The sequence below is a fragment of the Cordyceps militaris genome (assembly GCF_000225605.1).
Source record: "Cordyceps militaris CM01 unplaced genomic scaffold CCM_S00001, whole genome shotgun sequence".
Lineage (NCBI taxonomy): Eukaryota > Fungi > Ascomycota > Sordariomycetes > Hypocreales > Cordycipitaceae > Cordyceps > Cordyceps militaris.
The window spans coordinates 5327008-5351048 of NW_006271969.1; the positions used below are offsets into that span (position 1 = coordinate 5327008).

At 56.6% G+C, this 24041-nt stretch overlaps 10 protein-coding genes across 10 annotated transcripts; 6 read left to right on the plus strand and 4 right to left on the minus strand.

Annotated features, from left to right (window-relative positions):
• Window positions 1-430: 430 nt before the first annotated feature.
• CCM_01651 (cyclin-dependent kinase) lies at window positions 431-2073 on the minus strand (the record flags this gene model as incomplete). The annotated part of the gene is made up of 2 exons (XM_006666806.1): window positions 431-1444; window positions 1501-2073. The coding sequence occupies 2 exons, from the start codon at window positions 2071-2073 to the stop codon at window positions 431-433; spliced, it is 1587 nt and encodes a 528-aa protein (XP_006666869.1).
• A 1169-nt stretch (window positions 2074-3242) lies between these two features.
• Window positions 3243-4723, minus strand: CCM_01652 (uncharacterized protein; the record flags this gene model as incomplete). The annotated part of the gene is made up of 2 exons (XM_006666807.1): window positions 3243-3847; window positions 3895-4723. The coding sequence occupies 2 exons, from the start codon at window positions 4721-4723 to the stop codon at window positions 3243-3245; spliced, it is 1434 nt and encodes a 477-aa protein (XP_006666870.1).
• A 374-nt stretch (window positions 4724-5097) lies between these two features.
• On the plus strand, window positions 5098-7582 carry CCM_01653 (protein phosphatase 2C, putative; the record flags this gene model as incomplete). The annotated part of the gene is made up of 2 exons (XM_006666808.1): window positions 5098-5126; window positions 5761-7582. 2 exons carry the CDS (start codon window positions 5098-5100, stop codon window positions 7580-7582), a joined length of 1851 nt encoding a protein of 616 aa, XP_006666871.1.
• Window positions 7583-8003: 421 nt separating this feature from the next.
• Window positions 8004-10575, minus strand: CCM_01654 (HET-C domain protein HetC; the record flags this gene model as incomplete). Its single annotated transcript, XM_006666809.1, has 5 exons — window positions 8004-8823; window positions 8873-10110; window positions 10166-10326; window positions 10379-10406; window positions 10456-10575. The coding sequence occupies 5 exons, from the start codon at window positions 10573-10575 to the stop codon at window positions 8004-8006; spliced, it is 2367 nt and encodes a 788-aa protein (XP_006666872.1).
• A 1324-nt stretch (window positions 10576-11899) lies between these two features.
• On the plus strand, window positions 11900-13062 carry CCM_01655 (inositolphosphorylceramide-B C-26 hydroxylase; the record flags this gene model as incomplete). Its single annotated transcript, XM_006666810.1, has 2 exons — window positions 11900-12618; window positions 12672-13062. 2 exons carry the CDS (start codon window positions 11900-11902, stop codon window positions 13060-13062), a joined length of 1110 nt encoding a protein of 369 aa, XP_006666873.1.
• Window positions 13063-13582: 520 nt separating this feature from the next.
• Window positions 13583-15383, plus strand: CCM_01656 (RNA splicing factor (Pad-1), putative; the record flags this gene model as incomplete). The annotated part of the gene is made up of 4 exons (XM_006666811.1): window positions 13583-14184; window positions 14240-14548; window positions 14606-15073; window positions 15125-15383. 4 exons carry the CDS (start codon window positions 13583-13585, stop codon window positions 15381-15383), a joined length of 1638 nt encoding a protein of 545 aa, XP_006666874.1.
• Window positions 15384-16355: 972 nt separating this feature from the next.
• On the plus strand, window positions 16356-18943 carry CCM_01657 (uncharacterized protein; the record flags this gene model as incomplete). Its single annotated transcript, XM_006666812.1, has 4 exons — window positions 16356-16553; window positions 16640-17020; window positions 17108-18389; window positions 18489-18943. 4 exons carry the CDS (start codon window positions 16356-16358, stop codon window positions 18941-18943), a joined length of 2316 nt encoding a protein of 771 aa, XP_006666875.1.
• Window positions 18944-19273: 330 nt separating this feature from the next.
• On the minus strand, window positions 19274-20232 carry CCM_01658 (PHF5-like protein; the record flags this gene model as incomplete). The annotated part of the gene is made up of 4 exons (XM_006666813.1): window positions 19274-19285; window positions 19450-19723; window positions 20106-20168; window positions 20228-20232. 4 exons carry the CDS (start codon window positions 20230-20232, stop codon window positions 19274-19276), a joined length of 354 nt encoding a protein of 117 aa, XP_006666876.1.
• A 179-nt stretch (window positions 20233-20411) lies between these two features.
• CCM_01659 (pinin/SDK/memA domain protein) lies at window positions 20412-21545 on the plus strand (the record flags this gene model as incomplete). Its single annotated transcript, XM_006666814.1, has 3 exons — window positions 20412-21008; window positions 21075-21143; window positions 21180-21545. The coding sequence occupies 3 exons, from the start codon at window positions 20412-20414 to the stop codon at window positions 21543-21545; spliced, it is 1032 nt and encodes a 343-aa protein (XP_006666877.1).
• A 721-nt stretch (window positions 21546-22266) lies between these two features.
• On the plus strand, window positions 22267-23301 carry CCM_01660 (epoxide hydrolase; the record flags this gene model as incomplete). Its single annotated transcript, XM_006666815.1, has 1 exon — window positions 22267-23301. The coding sequence occupies one exon, from the start codon at window positions 22267-22269 to the stop codon at window positions 23299-23301; it is 1035 nt and encodes a 344-aa protein (XP_006666878.1).
• Window positions 23302-24041: the final 740 nt, after the last annotated feature.

Below are 24041 nucleotides of genomic sequence, written 5' to 3' on the forward strand. Positions count from 1 at the left end.
GTCGAGGGAGAATGCAGTGGGGGAGGAAAGGAAGGCATTGGACGACGAGCCACAGTAGACGGAAACGGGGGACGCAATCATCAGTGTATATCTTATTACTCACGGTAGTGAGACTAATCAAGAAATAATGCAAAATAGGTGCACGATAAAGTGCCCTTGAAATATCCAAACCAGTAATAATGTGCAGAGAAGCGAAGCGTGGTAGTAAACCGCATGCAATAATACACTAGTAATGCCGTTACCCATTAATTATAAACCAAGTAGAGTAGATAGGTTCTCTCCTAACATCCTCATTCAATTTCCAACGCGATCCATATAAAAAGATATCCATCGATGTTCGATACGTATGTATATAGTCCTTCGAATGACGAGCAAAAAACGGACGTGGTGGGTATAATCATCCAAATTGGAGAAAAGGATTTCAGCGCTTTCAGATACCAACTGCATCGGCCATGCCATTTGTTCTCGGCGGCAGCTGAATGTCTTCATCATCTGAGCTGTCGGCAGCTGCACGGTCCAGTATGCGGTCAATCTCCTCGTCTAGCAGCGCCGGTCGCGCACGACCGCCGCCGAGGCCGAGGCCACTGGGTAACGATAGCGCGCCGCGCAAGTGGCCGCTGGCCCCGTTCGCGCGCCGTTTCGGCGTCCACCCGTGGGGCGAGCGGTACGGCTGCTGCTGTTGCTGGGGCGAGTCCAAATCCATGGGCGAGCCAGGCGGTCCCATGGCGGGCGACGGATCAAAGCCCACCCGCCGTTGGGGGCCGACCGGGCGCTGACCGGGAAGGCCCTTGCGGAAGCTGCTGGACGCCGTGCCGTGGCGATGGGCACTGTCATGCACGTACCCGTGCTGAGGCGGCGCGGGGGAGACGGACGGCGAGAAGGCGTGTCGGAGATTAGTGGAGTTGTTGGGGCTGCTCATAAAGATGAGCGTTTCAATGGCGTCCTGCTCTCGCATGCTGGCGTGTGGTGAGTACACCATGGCTTCCGCGGAGCGCGCTGGTTGCGATGATGACAAGACGCTCGTGTGTGCGTGCTGCCGCGGCGAGGAGCGACTGGCAGCCGAGGCCGAGTGTGAGTGTGTGAGAAGCGCGGGAGGATGTCGTGCGATGGGCGTGCGACGGCTGTTCCCCGCGTATCTGGATAGGGAGGGCTGGATGGCGGCTGGAGGAGCGAGAGAAGGCTTGCTGGAGGCGCGCCCGGGAGGCGAGTGCGACTTGCGGCGAGGCTCAACGGGATCGAGCGCAAAGTGCACCTGCGCCGCGGACGTGGGCCGTGGTCGGGGACTGGAGGAGGAGGACTGGCGACCATGGAGCGTCGAGTTGCTCGAGACGGGTGAAGCACCCTGAGACGCGAGAGACTCGACCTCATCGAGGGAGCGCGACTGCCAGCCGTTGTTAACCTTGATCATGGCATAGGCTAGCCGCGTCTTGAGATCCGCTGACATCTAGAGGACATGTTAGAGAAAATGAGAATGGAGCGACCAAGGCGCGTCCTGCGTACATCACCAATATGGCTTCCTGTCGAAGTCGTGCTTATGGCACTGACACTTCTGACATGGCCCTTAATCGGGCTATTGCTCCTACTTCGCGTCTTGACCTCGCCGTTGGCCATGCGTTTCCGCGAGGCCGCCGCGTCCGCCTCCTGCTCCTGGTCGGCACGTTCCTGTGCGAGGACAGACAGCTGCTGCAGCGACGACTGTGCGGCCCAGCCATTGACGTCGGCCCCTCCATGGCTGCGCATGTCAGCGGCCGGCCTTGTGTCACCGCCGGCCATGGACGCGGATTCTTGCGAGTCGGGAATGATTTGGGGCAGCGTTGTCGTCGTCGTCGTCGTCGACAAGTCTAGCGACGCCGTGGCACGGTCGGAGATGGAGGAAGTCCCGGCGGTTTGCTGCGAGGTATCGGGCGTGAAATGGGACGAGTTTCGTGTGGACGACGTACTGTCGGCGTCGGCACGTGCGTGGGCGATGGGCGGCGTGGCCGGCACGGTCAGGTCGCTCCCGTCGCGTCTCGACGACGCAGAGGACGACGGCACCGCCTCGCCGCTGCTGGTGTCCGTGCCCAGTTGCGACATGCGGAGGATGTGGGCGGCGCTGGATTAAAAAAATGATTTCCAAGTAGGGTACTCGCAATATATCGTCCGTGGCGGGACGGAGAACGTGTCGGGAGAGGCCTGGCAAATCACACAGTTGTGCCGTGAGAGGGCCGTTCCGGATAAGACCGAGAGGGAACGAACACGCGGGTGAGAGGAGCGGGTTCGCGGGGGGCTGAAGCGTTGGAAAGCAGAAATCGGAGAGAGAAGCGCGTTTATGTGTTTTCGAGCAAAGCGGTACTAAAATGTCGTTCTGGATGAAGAGAGACGAACGGAGGAGAGGAAAAACCCAAGAGAAGAAAGAATGAGAACGAACGGCTGCCTGTGATGCCCGACTTCTTTGAACTCGTGGTCAGTGGTTACGCGGTCTGGTTCTGGTTCTGGCGCGACGGATGCGGGCCAGCGCCACTCAGTGGTGAGTTGGTGACAGGACTGCTGCGGGCTGTCCGTGAGTGACTCGCGTTTTTGGTGTGGCGCCGCAGCAAAGGAGGTACCTGTTAGACACGAGGCCTCTGCCCTTGGACTTATTAGTACCTACAGGTACCTGTGCTTTCGGTGGCGCGAACTACAGGGCGTGACGGCGGGGCTACCTTCGAGCCACAGCTGTTTTCGCCCTCAACACGAGGTACTTTCCCTGTACTCCGTACTGGACCATGCTTTTTGGATAGAAAATAAAATAAAGTAAAAAAAACAGACCAAAGCGACGGATAGGGGAGAACTCTAAACCACGACCAATTCAAATATACTGACTCATATCAGCAAGGACTCGGGTGCATCATTTGCACTGCAGCTGGTGCCTGTACTATGTACGTGACCCTGGCTAGTAACGATCGGCTTCATCTCGCTGTCACCACCGCTGATTGCCCACTGCAGGCACGTGTGATATTGGTGCATGAAATACAATCAACACGGAAAATAGTCTAAAATAGAATAATATAAAATCAGTCTGAATAGTCAGGCTGCCGACGTTGTCCAGAGGTGGGCCGCCATAGTTCATTGCGAGTAATGACCTGCATGTAACTTCACTAGCTGCATTCTTGCATTTTGAAATTTCGCCAATCTACTCAAGTGTGCCCTTTTTTCTTACAGTGGAAAAATCAATCCAACGACAATTCCCTATAAAAATGCATGGCCATATCCCCATCGTGCCCTCACGCCTCCGGGGTCCAGTTCCACGCGTCCGCCGTAAACAGCTGCCTAGCCATCTTATCCACGTACAACGCGCCTTCATACCGCAGACGCTGGTCATTCGCTACGGACCGGGTAAACAAAAATGTCATTCTGGCATTGTCGCCATCGTCATCGTCTGCCGTGGGTGAACCGTGTTCTGGCGCCCAAGAATGCATGTCGCGCCGATTTTTCCAGTCGGCATGCGACAAGGACACGACGCTCGCTGACAGCATCGACTGGAAGTAGTCGAAAATGGGTCCGATGCGCACCCGCGGACCGCAGTTTGTGTGGTTTTTATCAACCTGGTAGCTGGGATACTGCCGCAGCGTGCTGAGAAGCTCCTCGATGTTGACAGAGGACGCATCGGGCACGGCATTGATGGACGAGGCGCTGTAGTCGACCATGTAGAGGAGATTCTTGGACACCAGAAACTTAATCATTTGTCCCAGCTGGAACGAGTCGCACGCCGCGCTCGAGTCGTAGCCCAGCTTGCATTGTCTCTCGCGAGACGAATACAGATCGAGAAAATGCTTCTGTACAGAGGCGACAGTGTTGAGTATGCACTCGCGACGGTATCGGAGCTCATCTACAAGCCGTTAGCAAGTTGTGACATGGGCCCGAGCATGTCCTCACCTTCTATACCGTCCGGGAGATTCCACCATGCAGCAGTCGACACCGCGTCTGCTTCATGGTAGACGCTCCAGAGACTAGATCCGCGCATGATCATCTCCCGCGAAGACTGCTGCAACCTCATGGGCTGTCCTAGCAACCACGAGACTAGTACCTTCTGGCGCAGGATTTGTTCGATATCCGTCGGCCTCCCCGCGTCATCCACGAGCGGCTTCGTACTCGTCAACGGCCACTTAAACTTGAGATCCGTGTTCAGCGCCCGCGCTACGACTGCCACGCAGTCAAACCGGTCAGCGATGATGGCCAAGGTGGTGGCGTACGCTATCGTCACCCGGCTCTCTCTGACCGGCTTCCCGTGCAGGATCCGCATCATATCCTCAAAAGCAACCTCGCGGCTCGCCGCCTTGGTAGCGTCGTCGTCGTCGGCGACGGTGACCCACGGGAGGTCATCCACGTCTGCCGCCTTGGGCGCAATCTTCATGGCGTGCAGCTTGGCGTGGGCTTCGGACACAGCGTCGGCCTCGCGAAACTGCGGATTGGACAGCAGATGGGCAAAGTACTTTGAGCTGCGTTTCAGCACCTCGAGGCTCAGCCGGAACGCAACCCGCACGCGCGTGCTACCGCGCTCGGGGGCTGACCGGTTGGGCGTCCTCGTCTTGCGTAGTGCGGCCGCTTCGGCTCGCCGGTGCTTCTTGAGCGTCTCGGGCGACGTTTCAAAGGTCACGTCTAGCACAATGTCGCCGTCGGTGGCCACGTTGACGACCTTGCGTCCATCCGCCGCCGTGCTGTCAGAGGCCTCGCCATCTGCAGGGGCGGCGGCAGACTCTCCCATCGTTGGGCCTAGGGCATTCAGACATGGACCACCAGGGGGATGAGCTTCGTATCACAGCACTGTACAGATCACAGAGTAGAGGGACCCCTGGTGTAGTGAGAAGTGGGAAAGAAGTATCAAAAGCAGCCAAGTTTTGCCAATGTAGTGGCGACGTTGTGCCAGAGCAAAGGAGATGCCTAACCGGGTTGTGGCCAGCCAGCTGGAGACAGGGGCTAACATCGGACAAAGCCCACTGAAAGATGAGTACTACTCCGTACCTGGGTGCGCTAACGTCGTTGGCTTCGGCCACAAGCGGCTACGGGACGGATCCCCTGGCGAGAGTGCCTCGTCACTGATCGATGAGCACAGAGCAAGGTACTTGGAAATGAAGAAAGATGAAAATAGAAAATGAAGTGCTGGAATAGTATATTTAAGCTTCAGTTTTTTAATTCTATTACTATTTCTTCTTATCAAAAATACCCTACCGACCACAGAGGGGAAGAAACACGCGGCCCCCACGCCTCGCTTTGCGCCGGCCAACGACCTCAACAGATCTAATCTCTCGTCTCCAGTTCAGACTTTTTGGTTCCAACTTTCCAACCTGGCTTTCCCGTCAACAAGCTCCACTACCCCCTCACTCCCCTCGAGGGCTCATCTGTGGCCGTTCGCAGGTCTCTTCACTCTGTTTTTTCGAGCGCCTTCTTCCCGGTCCTGTATTACCTCGTCTTCGCTGTCAATGCCAACAAACTGAGCAGCCGCCCCGCTAAACGCCCAGCCCAACAACCTGACTTCGTGAGACAAAGGGACAAGCTTTAACACTCGTGCCCGACCCAGTTCGAATTCGACAATGCTCGTTGGCACCCTGCAATAACAGCACCATCACTATTCGGAAGGCCGACAAAAGCAATGGCCTCCATAGCGCACACCGTATGCCGCTTTCCAAGTAGGGCCGCCTATCTCTGCGCAGACTGTGCCAGACTGGTGCCAGCCCTGGCAGCTCGGCCACGGTCTGCGCGAGCCTTTTCCGATCTACGCGCCCGACCTTCCCACTCCCACAGCGACCCAGACACGGCCGAGCAGCTCCCGCACTGGACAGTCTCTCCCTCACGACAGCAGCAGCAGCAGCAGCAGCAGCAGCAGCAGCAGCAACAACAAAATCCGCCATGCCGCTCCTCCCGCCGGACGTCGAAGCCGCGCGAGGCCGCTACCCAACAGCACCCCGACTCGAAACGACGCGGCTTCCACACCTACTTTGTCACCCACTTGCCCTCATCCTCGATGCACCCGGACGCGCGGCGCGTCACCGGCCCCGGGCACAAGCTACCCCGCGACGCCTCGACGCCGCATACGCCGCACCCAGGCGCCGGTCCCGCCGTCGCCCTTCCCAACCTGCCGTCCGGGCGTGATCTGACAGTGGTGCGCATCCCGCTGCGGCGCGCCAAGCACCACTTTGGCGCCGCCAGCTCGCGCGGCAGCCGGCCGTACAACGAGGACGCCGACCAGGCGGGCATCGTCGATGTGCCCGCCTTTGCCGCGCGCGCGCCCATGAGCATCCGCCAGAAGCCAGGCGAGCCCACGCCTGCCGAGAGCCAGTCGGGTGATCCGCAAGTCTTTTACTTTGGCGTCTTTGATGGCCACGGCGGCACCCAGTGCGCGGGCTTCCTTCGCGACGAGCTCCACGGCTACATTGAGGAGGCCGCGGCCACGTTTGGCCTGCAGAGCAGCCTCCGCAAGCGAAAGCCAGGGCGTGAGGCCAACGCGGCTGTCCTCACCAAGGAAAAAGCGTTGAAATCGGTGCCCCTCAAGACGGCAGAAGAGGTCGAGGCCAAGACGGCAGACGACCCCGACACGGCCTCGCTGCGCCAGGCGCCCAAGCACGGGCAGCCGCTGCCGGGGGAGAACGCCGTGCCGGCCAAGCTGCAGGACTACCCCAAGGCCGTGAAGCTGGAGCGGGACCTCGTGGCCGAGTACGCCACGACCATTGGCGGCTACTTTCGGCGCTTCAACCCGGAGCACTTTGACCTGTCCGACGACGCCTCGCACAACTCGGTCGTCTCGTTTGAATCCGCCCTCACCTACGCCTTTCTCCGCGCCGACCTCGACTTTGTGTCCGCGCAGGCGCGCAAGGTTGACCCGGATGACCCGCACATGTCGGACGCGCCCGTTAATAGCGACGAGATTCTCGGCGCGCCGCACGCCACGCCGTCGGGCCACGGCATCGGCGGCGCCACGCGCTTCAAGGGCGGCTCGACCGCCTCCGTCGCCCTCATCTCGACGCCCACGCCGGCACCCTTTTGGCACCCCGCCGCGCAGTCGACGCTACTCGTCGCCCATGTCGGCGACAGCCGCGTGCTCCTCTGCGAGACGGCCACCGGCCTGCCCCGCGCCCTCACTTCGGACCACCACCCCAGCACACCGACCGAAAGCCGCCGTCTGCGCCGCTACGCGCCCGCCGGCTCCATGGTCTCGGGCGACAGCTTCGGCGAGGAGCGCATCGCCGGCCTCGCCAACAGCCGCGCCTTTGGCGACATTCGCTCCAAGCGCATCGGCGTCTCCGCCGAGCCCGAGCTCGCCCGCGTCGAGCTCGGCCCCGCCCAGTACGCCTTTCTCGTCCTCATGAGCGACGGCGTCTGCGGCACGCTCTCCGACCAGGAGATTGTGGACATTGTGAAGGAGGCCAAGACGCCTGAGCAGGGCGCCCGCGCTGTCGTCGACTACGCTACCGAGGTGTCGGACGATGGTGACAATGCCACCTGCCAGGTCGTCCGCCTCGGCGGCTGGGAGCGCCGCTCCGAGGGCGGCCTGGGACCCATTGGCACCAAGGAGGTGCGTGACATTCGTCGCAAGGAAGCTCTGGATCCGCGACGCGGCAAGCAATGAGGACAACCAAAATAGAAAGATACCCCAGCCTCACGGGGAAAACTATAAATCGGCGGTAGGGGAGGAGCACACCTTGTGTTTTCCCGGACTGCGAATACATTGTCTTTTGGATTAGACAGTGCACCTATCTGCTTTCACTTACTATATTTTTTCATGGCCGCCCCTGCATCGTCATCACTATTATAAACTCGGCATTTGAAATATATTTCTGGTCTGATAAATACTCTGAGCTTCTTTATAATTGTCCAACCTATCCTCTACCTTGAAAATCCTCTAGCAAGGATCACTTGCATTTATACCTTCCTCTCCTCTCCAAAACGCCATCCGCCACCCATGGCATGATTTCCCATGTTTTGTGTAAAAACTTCTTAGATACTACCGCGTTCAAATCCTTAATTCACACGAGAGCGCGGCAACTAGTTTAGTAACGAGGTCCTTGACCAGGATACTGGTTCCAGGAACCTTGGCCGGGAGGAGGCTGCTGCTGCCCGTATGGCGGGTACTGCTGCTGCTGCTGCTGCGGAGGGCCGCCGTAGCTAGGCCCGGGAGGACCGCCAGGACCAGGCGCATAACCGCCGCCACCATAGCCAGGACCACCATAACCCTGGGGAGCGGGTGGCGCTTGACCACCCCATTGACCTGCAGGAGGGCCTTGAGGAGGAGGGCCGCCATATCCTCCACCATAGCCGCCTTGCTGAGGAGGGGGCGGTCCCTGGCTATACCCAGAGTAGTACTGTCCTGGGTTAGGAGGTGGCTGGTTATATCCCACGGAAGGCCCAGATGTTGGCTGGCTGTAGTTGTATCCGTCTGATGGAGGTGGGCGGCTCGTGGACGGCGCAGGCGAGTGCGACAGGTAGTTCTCGCTCGCGTTTCCATCGCTTCCTTGAATAGAAGCCAAGTCTCGGGTCTGAATTTCAGACCAGAGCGAGCCGGCAACCTTGCCATGGCCTCGGTGTGCTGCATCCAAATCACCCCCACAGGAGTGGATATCACGCTTTCCACTTCCGCCGGATTGGTTCAGAATATGATTCTTTCCAGCTTTGACAGATTCGGAAGACAGGAGGCGATCAAGCTCATGGCGGCGCGGATGTTCGTCAGCCCACTTTCGAACAGTCTTGAACATGTCTCGCTGAATCTCAATACTTTCATCCCGAAGAGATGGATGATGCAAAGCGCGAAGGATGTCATTGGTGACTTCATCGGTGGGCACATTAATATTTTCCCAGGCGAAAAGAATGCGGCTGATGTTGTTAATACACGAAGTTTTCATAGAGCCGATGAGAAACTTACGGAACAGAATACTGCAGACAGGTTGCAGCGACGCGACCAGCGCAAGAGTTGAGGACGTTTGTGAAATGATCCTTGGACAGCATAGAGTGGGTAGGGTCAGAGCATTGAGGATTGTCCCAGGGCTCCAGCTGAGACTTGGAGCTAGCTGAGATGATGCCCGAAGAGCCGTCTTTGAGGACCTTGGAAACTTGGTTGATGATTGGACGAATAAAGGGCGCCAGAAGTCCAAGAACAAAAGCAGTAAGAGTTTCGCTGATGTGCTCAAGCAGCTTCTCAAGGCCGGGGATCTTGGCGATGCCTCGGCTGATCGTCTTGACAATTCTGTCTCTGAACTGAAGAATCGGGTAAATCTGCCTAGCAGTCTTGACAGGGTCAAAGTCGGGGCTCATGCCCGGAACGATGTTGGTATTTCCTTCCGCTCTGGTACGATCCACCCCTCGGTCCATTGATTGGTTTCGCTGTTCCTGTGCCTCAGACATGGCTTGGAGTTCTCTGGCCTGGGAAGCAAAACTGTCCCCTTCGCCAGGAAGCTTCGAGACCAAAGAGATGAAATCGGTTGGCGCAGAAATACCGAGAAAACCACGATCAGTCGAGCCACCACCACCGCTTCTGGCAGCCTCAGCGTTCTTCAGAGCAATGTCGACCTCGTCGACTTCGGACTGAGTGAAATGATCATTGGCCTCTCCAATGACGGAGTGGAGGAAATCCACACCACCAAATGTTCCGGTCACGATAGGAAAGATTCTCTTGCCGCGAACGTTGATCTCAGTTTGGGTGCCACAATGAGAGAACACACTGTTGTGTCCCAATTCTCGGAGTGCAAGCTCGCAGTAGTTACTGTGAGCACTATAGTCTTCCAAGCAATGCAACGCCTGGCCGAGGCATCGGAGAGCTTCGCAGAGGTTCTCGTCCTGTCCTTTGCCCTTGTCGCCATTGGTATAGATACGACCGAAATGGATGCAACGAGCGATGCTGAATCGCAAGTAGCCAGCGCTCGTCGCCCAGTCACCCTTCTCGTTCTTGATATAGTTCTTCATGCCAGTCTCCATGTCAATTTCGGTTTCGACAGGCCGAACAGGGCCTCTGAGGCGCGGGTCGAGCGTACGAGCATCAACGCCTTCGGCATAGCCAAGAGGGTTGTCAATGTGCTCTTCGGGTCGGTAGCAGCCCAGACGTTCTTCGGTGACTTCGAACTCATCGGTGGCATATCCGTGGGCCATGAAAGAAAGAACCCAAACCTGATCAAAAAAGTAAGAACTGCATCACGCGAAATGGAAGAGCGGCGACACGTACAAGAATGCGAATGGTGGCACCGTTGACTCCCTTGAGACTGCCAACATCGACAGCCTGGGAATAATCGCGCAGCCAGTTGCCAAAGTACACACGCTTCACGTTCATGGAACTCCATTTCTTACCATGCAAAAATGCAAGGCTCGTAAGCATGTCCTCGATATCTGGTCTTTGTTAGCTTCTCGTCTTGTGGAATGAGTGCGGGGTTCGACAAACCTCCATGTCGCCAGTTGAAGCCCTCGACCTGCGCGGATGTTAGCGTATAGCAATTCTGATCGATAGAGGAGACGAACCTGCGCAATGGAAGGGATATTTCCTGCGCCAAAAGCGGCGACCTTGCCAGGCAGGTAGGCCAGACAGACGACGGCCACCAAGAGGATAAAGCTACCCCGCGACAGCACGAATGACGGCATGGTGGGGGGTTGTAGGTTAAGCTGAGCTGTTGTCAGATGAGCTATGAGCTCGTTCGAGTCGCAATGTCAAAATGAGAAGGAGACTGGGGATGGAATGTGTCTTGTGCGGGACGTCTTGAACAAGTATGCGTCGACGGCCTCCCGCGAAAGAAAAGCTGGTGGCGATGAGTGGTAGGTGGGGTTGAAAGAAGCTTGTCTGAAGAAGCAAGTGACAAAGGCAAGGTTGGTGAGGCCCGTGTTCAGCTTGCGCCACGTCCCTTTGTGTGGCGTCTGAGTCGGAGGCGGCCAGAACCGCCGGTCAGCAAAGCCTTTATCTTCTAGTCTTTTTTTATTTTATTTCCCGTTCTCCCTTATAAACCTGTAATACGGTGCGTAGACTGTCTATCTGGCCGGTTTCTGTCCTGGCATAAGTAGTGGATTATAGGTTAGTAGGTACCTACCTAGGTAGGTACCTAGGTAGGTGGTAGGTACTATAGCTACCGATGTGCCCGGGTGGGTGAATTGCATGTGATGGTTTCATGTAATTTATAATTAGAGATTTGTTAAGCACTGGTGAGATATTTGCTAATTTCCATTATTTCCTGGTACCTATAATAGTGCTCCCTTTTATCTCAGCGCAGCAGTTTCCTCTGCTGGATACCTACCTGTGAAGAACCTGGTGCGAGCCAGAGTAGCTGGGTTGCGCTTCCTGCGCTCAACACCAACTGTCCAATATCGATGTGCTTGTTTTTCATTTCCTGTTCCCTAGCCACGCGTCAGTTTCTAATAGTAGCCAAAACACCTTCCGGAAGCTCGGGAGGATTTGGACCACAAACACCCGACCAAGGTGGCCTGGCTTTCATGTGCGCTGATCAACGCCGACAGCGGCTTTCCAGGGGGGCAGACCAATGAAAAAGGTGAAAAACGCGCTGTAATCACTTGGTCAGGCCCCCTTGCCTCCAGAAGGCGGGGTGGGGTCGGTTGCGACTCGCCTGACTCTGGCCGCCAACAAAGGAGAAAGTAACGCCACTGCCACTGTTCGGCATCCGCTAACTAACACCGCCGTCCGCGATTAGTTTAAGGGGCCTGGTCATTCATTATTATTATTATTCCCATCTTTTTGTGGCCGACGCTTCCGATCCTAAAACTCTACTTCTTCACTACACCTATCGTCTGCGCGCATACCTTTTACCTACCTTTTCATGGCTGATTTCTCACAATAAACCCCTTCCGCGTTGCTTTGATAGCCTCTTGACCCAATAGCGACAACTGCTGCGTCTGTCGCGATTCCTTCGCAGATACCCGACTCTTCCGATACCATTCCCGATTACCCGATCTCTGCAAAATGCCATCCAGAACTCTCCCTACCTTTTCGCGAGCTGAAGTCGAGTCGCATAGCTCTACCGATTCCTGCTATGTAACAATCGGCACCAAAGTCTATGATGTGACCAACTTCGCCGACGATCACCCAGGTGGCAGCAGTCTTGTCCTAGAATACGCGGGCAAGGACGTTCGCGCCATCCTCAACGACCCTACCTCGCACGAACATTCCGAGGCCGCCTACGAAATCCTGGACGACTCCCTTGTCGGCTTCGTTACCGAAAAGAACGTTCCTAATGGCCATGCCAACGGATCCGCCACCACCGCTGGCACCCAAGAGTTGGTTCATCCTCGTACTGGCATGTCTTGCGCGGAAGATCTCAGCAAGGACACCGACATTGGACTTGATTATAAAAAGCACAAATTCTTGGATCTCGACAAACCCCTCTTTCTCCAAGTCTGGAATGGCGGATTCACCAAGGACTTTTATCTCGACCAGGTTCATCGCCCACGTCACTACAGGGGTGGCGACTCGGCTCCCTTGTTTGGAAACTTCCTCGAGCCTCTTTCCAAGACCCCGTGGTGGCTAGTTCCGATCATTTGGCTACCTTGTGTTGCTTTTGGACTCTACAGTGCAACCGAGGACCTACCGGGCCCGTATGTTGCTGCTTACTGGCTCTTTGGTTGCTTCCTCTGGACGTTGATCGAGTATGGCATGCACCGCTTCCTCTTCCATCTCGATGGGTATGCTTTATAATGACACTTGTAATTCGAGCCTGCTGCTAACATCGTCCTAGCTATCTCCCCGACAACCGTGTCTTCATCACCCTTCACTTTCTGTTCCACGGCATCCACCACTACCTGCCCATGGACAAGTACCGACTTGTCATGCCGCCAACTCTCTTCATTTTCCTTGCGACCCCTTTCTGGTACCTGTCACGCTTTGTCTTCTATCATAGCTGGCATACTGCTGTCGCTGTCTTTTGCGGCGGTGTCTTTGGCTACATTTGCTACGATCTCACCCACTACTTCCTTCACCATGAAAACCTTCCTCTGTGGTACAAGCAGCTCAAAAAGTACCACCTTCAACACCACTTCCTTGACTACGAGCTTGGCTTCGGTGTCACCAGCAAGTTCTGGGATACCGTTTTTGGAACCGAGCTAAATACTTCCATCAAGACCAAGTGATCGACTTTGTGAATGTATTGCGAGGAGGCACAAAACTAAGGGCTGGCGCCACGGGTGTAGCTGCTGGGCAGAATTTGAAAACCTAGGACCTTACGAAAAGAACGCTCAAAGATGCGAATGACCGATTTTCCCCCTTTATACCATAAATTTACTTACTTTAATACACTTTAATACACTTTAATCAGAACTTCTTATTTATTATTTTGAATAATCTCTTTGCCTCTGCCTCGGCCCAAATATTGGCTTTGCCACTTGTCCGTCCGTCCAAGTGGTCATTGACTGTCTGCGCCGCCTCAGCCGCCCCGCTGTGGCTGCCTGCCCTGTGGCTCGACATGGAAAAACAAGACACTGCCGCGTGTTCACGTGACGTTTAGCCGACCCAAATTTCGCCGCATCTGTTGCCCAACCATTTTCCCAACGACTCTCTATTAATTGCTGGCATCATTTTCAACCGCCTTGCGATCGTGAAACTGTAGAGCTGTACCGGACTCCATATTAGCGATTTATCCATATCTTGAAAATGGCCACTTTAGATGTGGAGGCCTTGCTTGATGCCACTGCGAAGAGCGCAGAAGCGTCCAAAGCCCGGCTGTCTGCTGAAGATACTTCCAGAAATGAGCGATCGGACCACAAAGATTTTGACCGGGACCGGGACCGAGACCGAGATCACGATCGCCGCCGCAAAGACCGCCGCGATGCCAGCCCGCTGAGCAAAAGCCGACGAGAAACCCCGGATGTTGACACACCCCGGAGTGACACGGGCAGCCGGCGACGTAGCCGAAGCCGTGATGACGACCGCCGTTCACGACGCAACCGAGATGGCGACTTTTATCGCAGTGGCCGAAATCGCTCGCGCTCACGCTCGCCGCGCCGTCACCACCGCCGGGATGATCGCGATAGAGATCGCCGCGATCGCCAGTTTCGAAACCGCGATGATGGCCCGCGCGACAAGCAAGACGCTACGCCTGTTTTGAATGAAGACGAAAGAGACCGAAGAACAGTGTTTGTACAGCAACTTGCAGCTCGGCTGCGAAGTCGTGAGTTGAAAGCGTTCTTCGAAAAAGTTGGTCCTGTCACGGAAGCACAGATCGTTAAAGATCGCATCAGTGGGCGATCGAAAGGGTAAGATATTCAACCCAGGCGCTCAAATAGCACCTTTTTTTCTAACGGATCGCAGCGTTGGCTATGTCGAGTTCAAGAATGAAGACTCGGTGGCCCCCGCCCTTCAACTTACTGGACAGAAACTACTAGGTATACCTGTAATCGTCCAAGTAACGGAAGCAGAGAAGAATCGTCAAGCCCGCACTACAGAGCCTGGCGGCTCTCATCCCAACCACGTTCCGTTCCATCGCCTATATGTCGGAAACATTCACTTCAATGTCACCGAGCAAGATTTACAGGCCGTTTTCGACCCTTTTGGAGAACTGGAGTTTGTTCAGCTTCAAAAGGATGAAACCAACCGCAGCCGTGGCTATGGCTTTGTGCAGTACGTCTCTATACTACGCTCGACAATGCGACCGCGTCGTTACTAATAGCCATCCAGATTCCGCGATGCAGGTCAGGCTCGTGAGGCTTTGGAGAAGATGAATGGCTTCGACTTGGCCGGCCGTCCCATTCGAGTTGGCCTCGGCAACGATAAGTTTACCCCTGAGAGCACTGCCAACATGTTACAGAGATTTTCAGGCCAGAACGCCTCCAATCAGCAGGGCTCCTCCTTTTCCGGATCCGGTGGTCGCGGAGGGCAAAATTCCAACTTTGATCGCGCCGGCGCGCGCGATAGCGAGAAGACGGGCGGCGCCAGCGCCCTCGACGACACGGATGTTGGTGGCGTGAATTTTAATAATTATAGTCGCGATGCGTTGATGCGCAAGCTAGCCAGAACCGACGAGTCGAACAAGGGCTCTGACGAGCGCCCGGTGCTGAAACCTAGAACCGAGACGAAGCCACTCCCCATGAACGTCAACACTGCCAGCCGCTGTGTTGTCCTTCATAACATGTTTGAACCCGATGAGTATGTTATCTCTCCACTTTCAAGACTAGACGATGCTGACCGATGCTGTAGGGAGGAAGGCGATGACTGGGTCAAGGAGCTCGAGGACGACGTGCGCCAGGAAGCCGAGGAAAAGTACGGCCATGTTGTGCACATTTCCGTGGACCCCAATTCCAAGGGCGACATTTACTTGAAGTTCGACAAGGTTCAGGGTGGTGAGAACGCCATTCGTGGCCTCAACGGCAGATACTTTGGTGGACGCATGATCGACGCGTCCCCTGTTGTAGACGCAGTCTACAGCAGTTTGTTCTCCCGCACCAGAGCTTTCTAATGCTAATCCCGAGCCTTCGATATTCTTATTTCACTATAGGAACCGACAAAGGGAGGCCGCGACCGCCTGCCCCCGTCTCCACGGAGAACCCAAGCTACCCGCTTGTCACCACTGGCACTGCTACCCATGTTATTCTGGACGATACAAGGGCCACCATTTCTATCATCAGGATTCGCTCTCATTTTGGCACGAGCAAACAGGTTTTACACTTGCCTCGTCCTTGTCTCCCCTACTGATTCATATGCCCTAGGACAGCCAATTCAGACTCTTCCTCGCTAAGAGTCGCGATAGGCATTCCCTGGTAAAAATCTTGATAAGTTTGGATGTTCTATGCCTTGTATCTATAAATTTCATCTTTAGCAAACTTATTACGGGTCCACACGTTTTCGAGTTTCGTCTGTGCCCCTTGTCTCTTCAAGTAAATGTGAGTACACTCCCAAATACTGGGGAAGTTTATCCCGTACACCTTGGCACTTTGAATCTTTTCGGCAGTAAGTTGTGTCGTTTGGTAGCTGCCTAGTCTAAATCTGACAGCTGCCGAAACGAGTGCCAGGTCCGTTTGCCCGCCTCCTTTGAAATTTGATGTTCACATTCTCGTGTGTTCCCCCTCACCTGGCGCAGGCTGCATTCACTCGGCCTCGCAGCATTCTTATCCATTGGACGATGACTCGCTTCGCTTCCTTTCGGCTGGACAGGTTTTCTACTGCGTTTTCACGCCTGCTCTGACCACCCAGCTCCCACCGTCTCATAACGTGAAGCGGCTTCAAATCCCCTTCAGTCACACTTGTTTCCACCATCATCAAGGCCTGCTTTCACAGCCTCTTTTAATTTTTTTCTTCCTGGGAGCTGATCTACGATACAAATATCCACCAAAGATGAGAGCAGGTGTTTGCTGCACCTTGCCCGTGTAAAGTTACTACGCTTCCACTTCCAGCCCTGTCCTGAGTTTATCGTATGACGAGTAGTGACACTATGAGCGTGGCCGAATCCACCATTATCGGCTCAGAACACGAATCACGAGTCGCCGGGGGCATGCTGAAGGCAGCCTCGCAAGTAGGCGACGATACTGGGAGTCGGGACTCTGCTGGCAATATGCTGTCCATGGACTTTTCGACGCCGCTTGCCGGCCCGGCGCGTACTGAAAAGATAAAACAAATGTCCAGGAATCATGTGAGTTGATCCAAAGAAGAATTCATGCCATTTCGCCCCCCTTGTTTGAGACAACTGATTTTGCTGACTCTTCCTTTGAATCGTAGGCTGCGTTTGAAAAGTCGCGTGCAATGCAGCAAATCCTCGTCAAGATCCAGCACTCACTGCGCCGCATGCCGGGCGTCTCGTCGGCCGAGTCGACCGAGATTGTGCTGCAGTTGCAAGAGGTTGGGCAGACCATCAGCCGCGAGACGAGCGACCTGGTCAACGCCGTCATGAACCTGACGCTGGACCAGGAGGACACGGACAAGGCGGTCGCGCGCATGAGCATCGAGGCCAACATTGCCAAGGCGAGAATCGACGAGCAGTGCAACACGATCCAGACGCTTGAGGCGCAGCTCAAGGACGAGCGGGACAGTAAGGCCCATGTCGGCCAGCGTGATGAGCAGGCGCCCCAGAACCAGGATGAAAAGGACGAGCTGATAAAGGTGTGTATGCTTGCGTGTTGAGCCACCCCCCCCCCCCCCGCCCCCGCTATAATATCATTATTTGGTGTACTAACAAATATGAAACAGACGCTCAAGGAGGCCAACACGCACCTGGAGCAGCAGGTCAACGGACGGCGCTCCCTCTGGGCCATGAAGCACACGGACGAGCAGTCCCTGTCGCGCGCCATTGCCACCCTGAGGGATTCCGCCGAGGGCTTCCCCGCCGCCCAGGGCGCGCTCATCTCGCTCCGGCACAGCCTCAACAACCGCGCCGCCAGCAGCGGCCACAACCCGGGCGACCTGCGCCAGGACTATGGCCGTCCCGGCAATGACTTGGACAGCGGCATGGTCTCGCCCGACTACTTTGCGCACCGCCCCTCTGCGCAGCTACCTATTGGCAGCCTGCGCGGCGCGAGCGGTCCACTGCGTCCGCCGTCCACCGCACCGTACGCTGCTCGGCGAGGCAACCCGGCTCCCCCGCCCGCCGCCGCGTGGGAGAACCACCACCCGCCGGCACCGCCTGCGGGCGCCTCCCGCGGCGGCCCATCGTCTTCCCTCGGTGCCGGTGTCGCCGCCGCCGCCGCCAGCAGCTTTGCTATATCGTCGTTTAGTCGTGGCGGCTCCGTCGGCCGCAAGACAGGGCCGGGCCAGAACAGCTCGCGCTTTAGCCCCAGCGCCGCCGAATTCTACCCCTGGAACCCTTCCTCCTCCTCCTCTGGCGGCGATCACGGCAACGGCGGGCGCCACGCGTTGAGCAACGGCGCCGCCGTCGCCGCTGCTGCGCCCAGCCACCAGGCAAGCAACAGCAACCCCCGCGACTACTACCCCCGCACGCCGACGGCCGCCTCGCGCGGTCGCTACGGCCGTCTGCAGGAAGCGCCCCCGTCCGCGGGCTCCGACACGGCCGGTGGCGGCGTGAGCTTGAACGCACACAGCGCGGCCATGGCGAACCGCAGTAACAGCAGTCTAATCCCGGCGGCCGCGGCGGCGCCGTTCATCGCGCCGCTGGTGCACATGAATGAGCGGACGGTGGCGGCGTGGCACGACGGCATCATGGACTTTTATGCCGTGATCCGGGCGTTTGTCGAGCGCCACGCCAGCCAGCCGGACCACGCGTCGTCGATGAAGATGAGCTCGACGGGGCTCTGGCCGATCCTGCTGGCCACGTACCACCCTCTGTCGAGTGCCGAGGCCGCGTCGTACCTCGAGTACCACTTACGCAACGAGAACTCAAAGGCCTGCCTCGTGACTCGGGTGATGATTGATTATATTGTGAACCGCGTATGGACGCCCGCCGCGTGGAGCGGTGCGGACGATGAGTCGACCTACTCACTCATGGAGCTGGAGCGAGACATGGAGAGAATGCTTGGTAAGTCCTTGCTCCCCTTTCCCCCCAATTTGAGAGAATGTCCTTGTTTAGTTTCCTTCTTTGCTTTCACCTTTACTAACTTTGATATCGCACATGCAGGCCAGCCGTCGGCCTTTCGCCAGCCGCTACTCGACAGGCAGGCCGCCATCATAGGCGGCATCCTCGGGCGGGAGCAGGACTCGCCCTTCCACAAGGCCAAGGTGGACGAGATGACGGGCACGCTGCTCGCCAACCTGCAGCCGCTGCTCAACCGGCTGGCCAACCCGGCCGACGCCTACCGCGACATGGCGCAGGTCGCCGAGCACGCGTGGGAGCTGTCGTCGCGCATCCTCACGTCCCGGCTCACGTTTGATTTCCGCTTCCCCGAGATTGGCAGCCGCTTCTCCAGCCAGTCCATGCTGCCCATCTGGCCTCGCATGGATCCGTTTGAGCTGCAGGCCAAGCACTGGCGCGTGGCCCTCGTCACTACGCCCGTCATCACTTGCCGCAACGACACGGGCACCAACATTTCGGCGCATTCGGTGTCTCTGGCTGACGTCTTTTGCATGCATTAAACAGAGGGCCTTCTGTTCAGTGCGGGGTTTATCAGTTTACTCTTCTCTTTATATGCTTCTTCCTGTTTATGAGTGTTTTTTTATGGATTTCCAACAAAACGGCTTTTGGTGAATCAGACGTGCTATTTGAGCAGAAACGGAACCACTTTTGCAGCTATTCTTACGAAAAGAAGAATGTTCTGGAGATGATTTGGGAGAAAATCGGGTTTGTTATTAAGATAATTATTTCGTTTTATCTTTCTACTTAAAGTGAAACTTTGCTGCGCGGGCAGGAATGAATTATAAGCCATGCGAAAATCTGAACAGAAATGGGTTGTATTTGCTTTCTTTTTATCTTGGTCGCTGTGAATGTACCACGAGATGTGCTCCGACCCGAGCCACGCCGTGGTCAGTAATTCGGTGTCCGATTCGTTTTTTTCTGGTAGAATAACTGTAGAAGGATCAAGGTTAGTGAAACAGTCTCGGTGGCAATGTGGCAAAGACAGCCGACAGAGGAAACGACGTACATCTGTTCTTGAGCTACCCAGGTTGATGATCTTGGGGCACCCGTCACGGTCCTTTTCAAGCCGCGTGCACTCGAAGCAGTAAAAGGCGTCGGAGATGCCCTCGCCGCCGCAAACGGCGCACTTGTTCTGGTAGTTGCCGAAGCTGCACTCGTCGCAAATGCGCACGAGCGTGGTCGGGCGGACGTAGGAATCGCACACGGGGCACTTGCCGTCGCACTTGTCGCAGAGTCGGCCGATGGCGATGCCGGGCTGCTTGCGGCACATGACGAGATCGCTGGACGCGGGGGGAAACAACAAAGGTTAGTCATGCTGGCTTTGTGCTGCGAGCGAGAAGGGCGGGCTTACGGGTGATGGCGCGACATTGTGGCGGTTCAGATGGAGGTTGGTTAGACTTCTGCGGATGAAGGGACACGGGAGAAGGTGTCGTAGTTGATGTTGTAGGAGAGAAAAGGGCTGTCGTGTGGGTGACGAGAGCTGTTGTCGCGAATCGATGTAGGCAAGCTACCTGTAGTTACCTCTTGGAGAGTGTCGCCTGAACAGAGAGAGGATCTGATGATGGGTGGCCGATTTCTCATCGGCGGTTGGCCAATCAAGTGTAGGTACCTAACAAGGGCGGGGCGGAAGCTTCAACCGACAAGGTACCAGGGACCACTAACGAGCGCTGAAAGTACCTATTCCTTCGGCGCAGCGCACCAGCTGCCTGGTTGCCACCGACGACACTGAAGTTTTCTGCGACTTTCTACGATATTCGCATCAGCGCCGGCGCGGCTGGATAAACGACATGCTGTAGGCAAGCCGCTAATATATGCGCAGTTTCCAGAGGGCAGCCATTTACGTATCTCACCCGAGAGAAATAAAAACAATGGCGTCGCCAGAGGCGTGAGTCCCATTGGCCGCAGATCTGGGCACCTCTTTGTTTTTGTTTTTTGTTGTTTTTTGTGCTGACTTGAGAGCTCTACAGCATGGCTGCTGTACAAGTGCAGACCAAGGCCGAGGACACGATGGAGATTACAGACTCGCGGCGCGATGCACCGCCATTGAAGCGCAAGGCGTCCCCGGAACCACAGCACGGTGACGAGATACCGAAACGCACGCGACACGACTCGGACGAGGATGATCGAGACCGCTCAAGGCGTCGGTCACGGTCGCCAGAGCGAGATCGCACAAGTCAGCGGTCACGGTCGCCACTAGATCGCGCAAGACAGCGATCACGCTCACCGCAAGACCGTACAAGTCAGCGATCACGCTCTCCACCAGACCGCGCAAGACAGCGATCACGATCGCCAGATCGACGCCGCATACCTGAGGCACCCGCCATTGAGCGACGAGCGCCCACGCAGGAGGACAAGAAGCGTGGGAAGCGTCTGTTCGGCGGGCTTCTCAGCACGCTCAACCAGGGGCCCAGCAACTTGCAACAGAAGCGCCGGCAAGAGATTGAGAAGCGGCAGCAGGAGCGCTTGCAGAAGCAAGACTCGGAGGATGGACAGCGACGGGCCGAAAGGCTTTCACAGCTACGAGCTGTCCGCATCAGAGAACAAATCGTCTTTGACGAGGAAGTTGTACGTGGCTGCTGAACGAGACGGTTTTGCGACGTGCTCGCTGGCTAATCAAGTGTGCACGAGCAGATGCGGAATCGACACAAAAAAAAGCTGGCCTTGGCGAGGTATCTACAAACCAAGGCCGAGCCTCACATTGTACGTCGCGCCTTCGGGTTCGTATGAGTATAAAAGATTGAGCTGACAAACGGCCTGCTACAGTACTACCTACCCTGGCGCTGCACGGACGAGGAGCTGGATTTGATAGACGAGCAGAGGAGCAAGGCGAGGGATGATGTTCAGCGCGAGGAGAGCGAGTTTGAAAAACGCCGGACATGGCATGTTGAGCGACACGGCACGGCGGTTCGGGCGAGGCCGCCTTCGCTGCCACGGGAGCAGACACGATCGCCGCCTCCGCTACCCGACACAGCCCCTGCGGCATCACCGATGGCGGTCGAGGAGCGCGACGCGCGCGATGTAGAGGAGGACAGACGGCCTGAGGGGCACGATGACGCCGGGGACATTGTGGAACATGATGGGCAAGACATGGTCATCTATTAAGCGTGGCGCAGTTAGCACTGTTGTCGCACAGTATGCGCCGCGACGTATCGTGGAACTGCCTAGCTCCATTACAATCCAACAAAAAGGTCGGAAAGGGTAAATCCGCCGCCGCATGAAACTACTTTGCTCTTGTTCGTCCCGCTCCGGAGCTTCTAACTAGATTCTGGGTACGGGCTGTTGATTAAGTTTTATGGGCCGCAAAAGCGGCAGGGGACGGAGACGTCATTCTTGGACGGGCTTTGCTCTGCTCCAAAGTAACCCTGGGCATGTATGCACTGTACATGGGCAAACCAAACAAATCAACCCGTGCAGATCAGACTATGTGGCTGAGCAGAAGTTGGGCTCACCGATTTTTTTGGGAGGCGTTGGCGGCATTGTGTACGGAGGAGGGGAGGGCGTCTCATCATTTTGATATTTTGCCGAGGCCCAGGATACAAGGGTCTACGACTCGCGAGACGGTATCCGACTCAAAAGTCCGATTCCCGTCTGCACTAATAATGGTTACACCCCGCCTTACCCATTGAGTTACATTTAGAGCGGGCAGCCGAATACATATTTGCAGAGACCAGACCACTTGGACGTCGTGTGTGTGCCTCTCCGTCTTTATATAGAGCGGCGTTGGTAGCTTCAACCCACCCCTCATCCCAACCCATCAACCCATCCTCTCTTCATCCCATCCTCCATAGCTCCCATTCATTGCACAACAACCCCGCCGGCCATCATGGACACGAGCAAGCTCAAGCCCAACGACCCGCGCGTCACCAGCCACTACGAGACGATTCGCGGCAAGAAATACCACTACATTGTCGGCGAGCCGCACGGCACCAAGATCGGCACCATGCTCCTCGTGCATGGCTTCCCGGACATGGGCTTCGGCTGGCGCGCGCAGGTGCCGTACTTTATGGCGCGCGGCTACCAGGTGCTCGTCCCCGACAACGTCGGCTACGCGCGGACCGACGCGCCGGCCGACCTGAGCCACTACACCTTTGCGAGCACCGCGGCCGACCTGGCCGAGCTCGCGCGCAAGCACGTCGGCGCGGACGGCCAGATCGTGCTCGGCGGCCACGACTGGGGCGGGCTGGTCGCGTGGCGCATGGTCGACCGGTACCCGGCGCTCGTGGCGCGCGCCTTTGTCGTGTGCACGCCGTACGTGCGCGCCGCGGCGCAGTACACGCCGCTCGAGGACCTCATCCGCGCCGGCATCCTGACCAACTTTTCGTACCAGCTGCAGTTTGGCGGGCCTGAGGTCGAGGCGCGCGTGCAGGGCCGCGACCGCATCCGGCAGCTGCTCAACGCCATGTACGGCGGCCAGGGCCCCGCCGGCGAGCTCGGCATGCGCGTCAGCCAGGGCGTCGTCTTTGAGAACCTGGACCGCCTCGGCCCGTCGCCGCTGCTGGAGCCCGCCGAGCTCGACTTTTACGCCGACGAGTACGCGCGCCAGCCCGCGCCCGAGCTGCGCGGGCCGCTCAACTGGTACCGCACCCGCCGCCTCAACTTCGAGGCCGACCAGGACCTGGCCGCCGCGCGCAGCAGCAGCAAGGGCGCCAAGATCGCCGTGCCGTCGCTCTTCATCGCCGCGAGCAGGGACGCCGCCCTGCCCCCCGCCATGTCGCTCTCCATGGACGACAACTTTGACGACCTGACGCGCGCCGAGGTCGACGCGAGCCACTGGGCGCTGGTGGAAAAGGCGGACGAGGTCAATAGCATCGTGAGCGAGTGGCTGGAGAAGAAGACGGCCGCCAAGGCATCACTGTAAGCGGCTCGGAAGAACCTTGGGCCCTACTATCTGGTTCAAGACGAATAAAGAAACGAATCGATAACGAAATTGTACCCTTTCCTTTCCATTCAAATGTAAAGCGTGGTGAGCATGTTATAATCGGTAGAGAGGCACCATCATTCTTTTGCTTGTCTCCTCTGGGCGCATCCTTGAGCACCGCCAGAGATGGAAGGCAGCTCGCGAGCTTCACAAAGCGGCCGTCGTCGTCGTCTCATGTCTTCACATTTCAGAGCTGCCACAACCTGTCTCAGCCCGTTTAACCACATTCTCGGATAATTGAACCACCTTGCACTAAAAAGGCCCTCTACAGTGGGGGAAGCAATCAAGCTTGGAATTGCTATTTTTCAATCTTAACGATTTTTTATGGTGCATTCCCACGGTCCTAGAAATTCAATCAGAACATGCCCAAACGCCCGCCTTTTATATTCGCCCATGCATTGTGTGTACGTGTCGGTGTCGGAAAAAAAAGAGATGAAAAAACGACCAATCAAATCCCATAGTCGTCCAGAAGTTTCGTAATAGTAGCCCATGCTTGCAGCCGAGCATATTCTGTCAAAAAAAGTCTCTCTGTGCTCGCTCCCCTCTTCCCTGTGTCCATACGCAGCTGGTTTAGCGGCCGTAGTGTCGATCTCGAGATTGCAGGAATGATCCTCACGCTGGATGGAATCGATATACCGCATCACATATGGAAAGGAACTTGTTTCTGGACACGGGGTCGC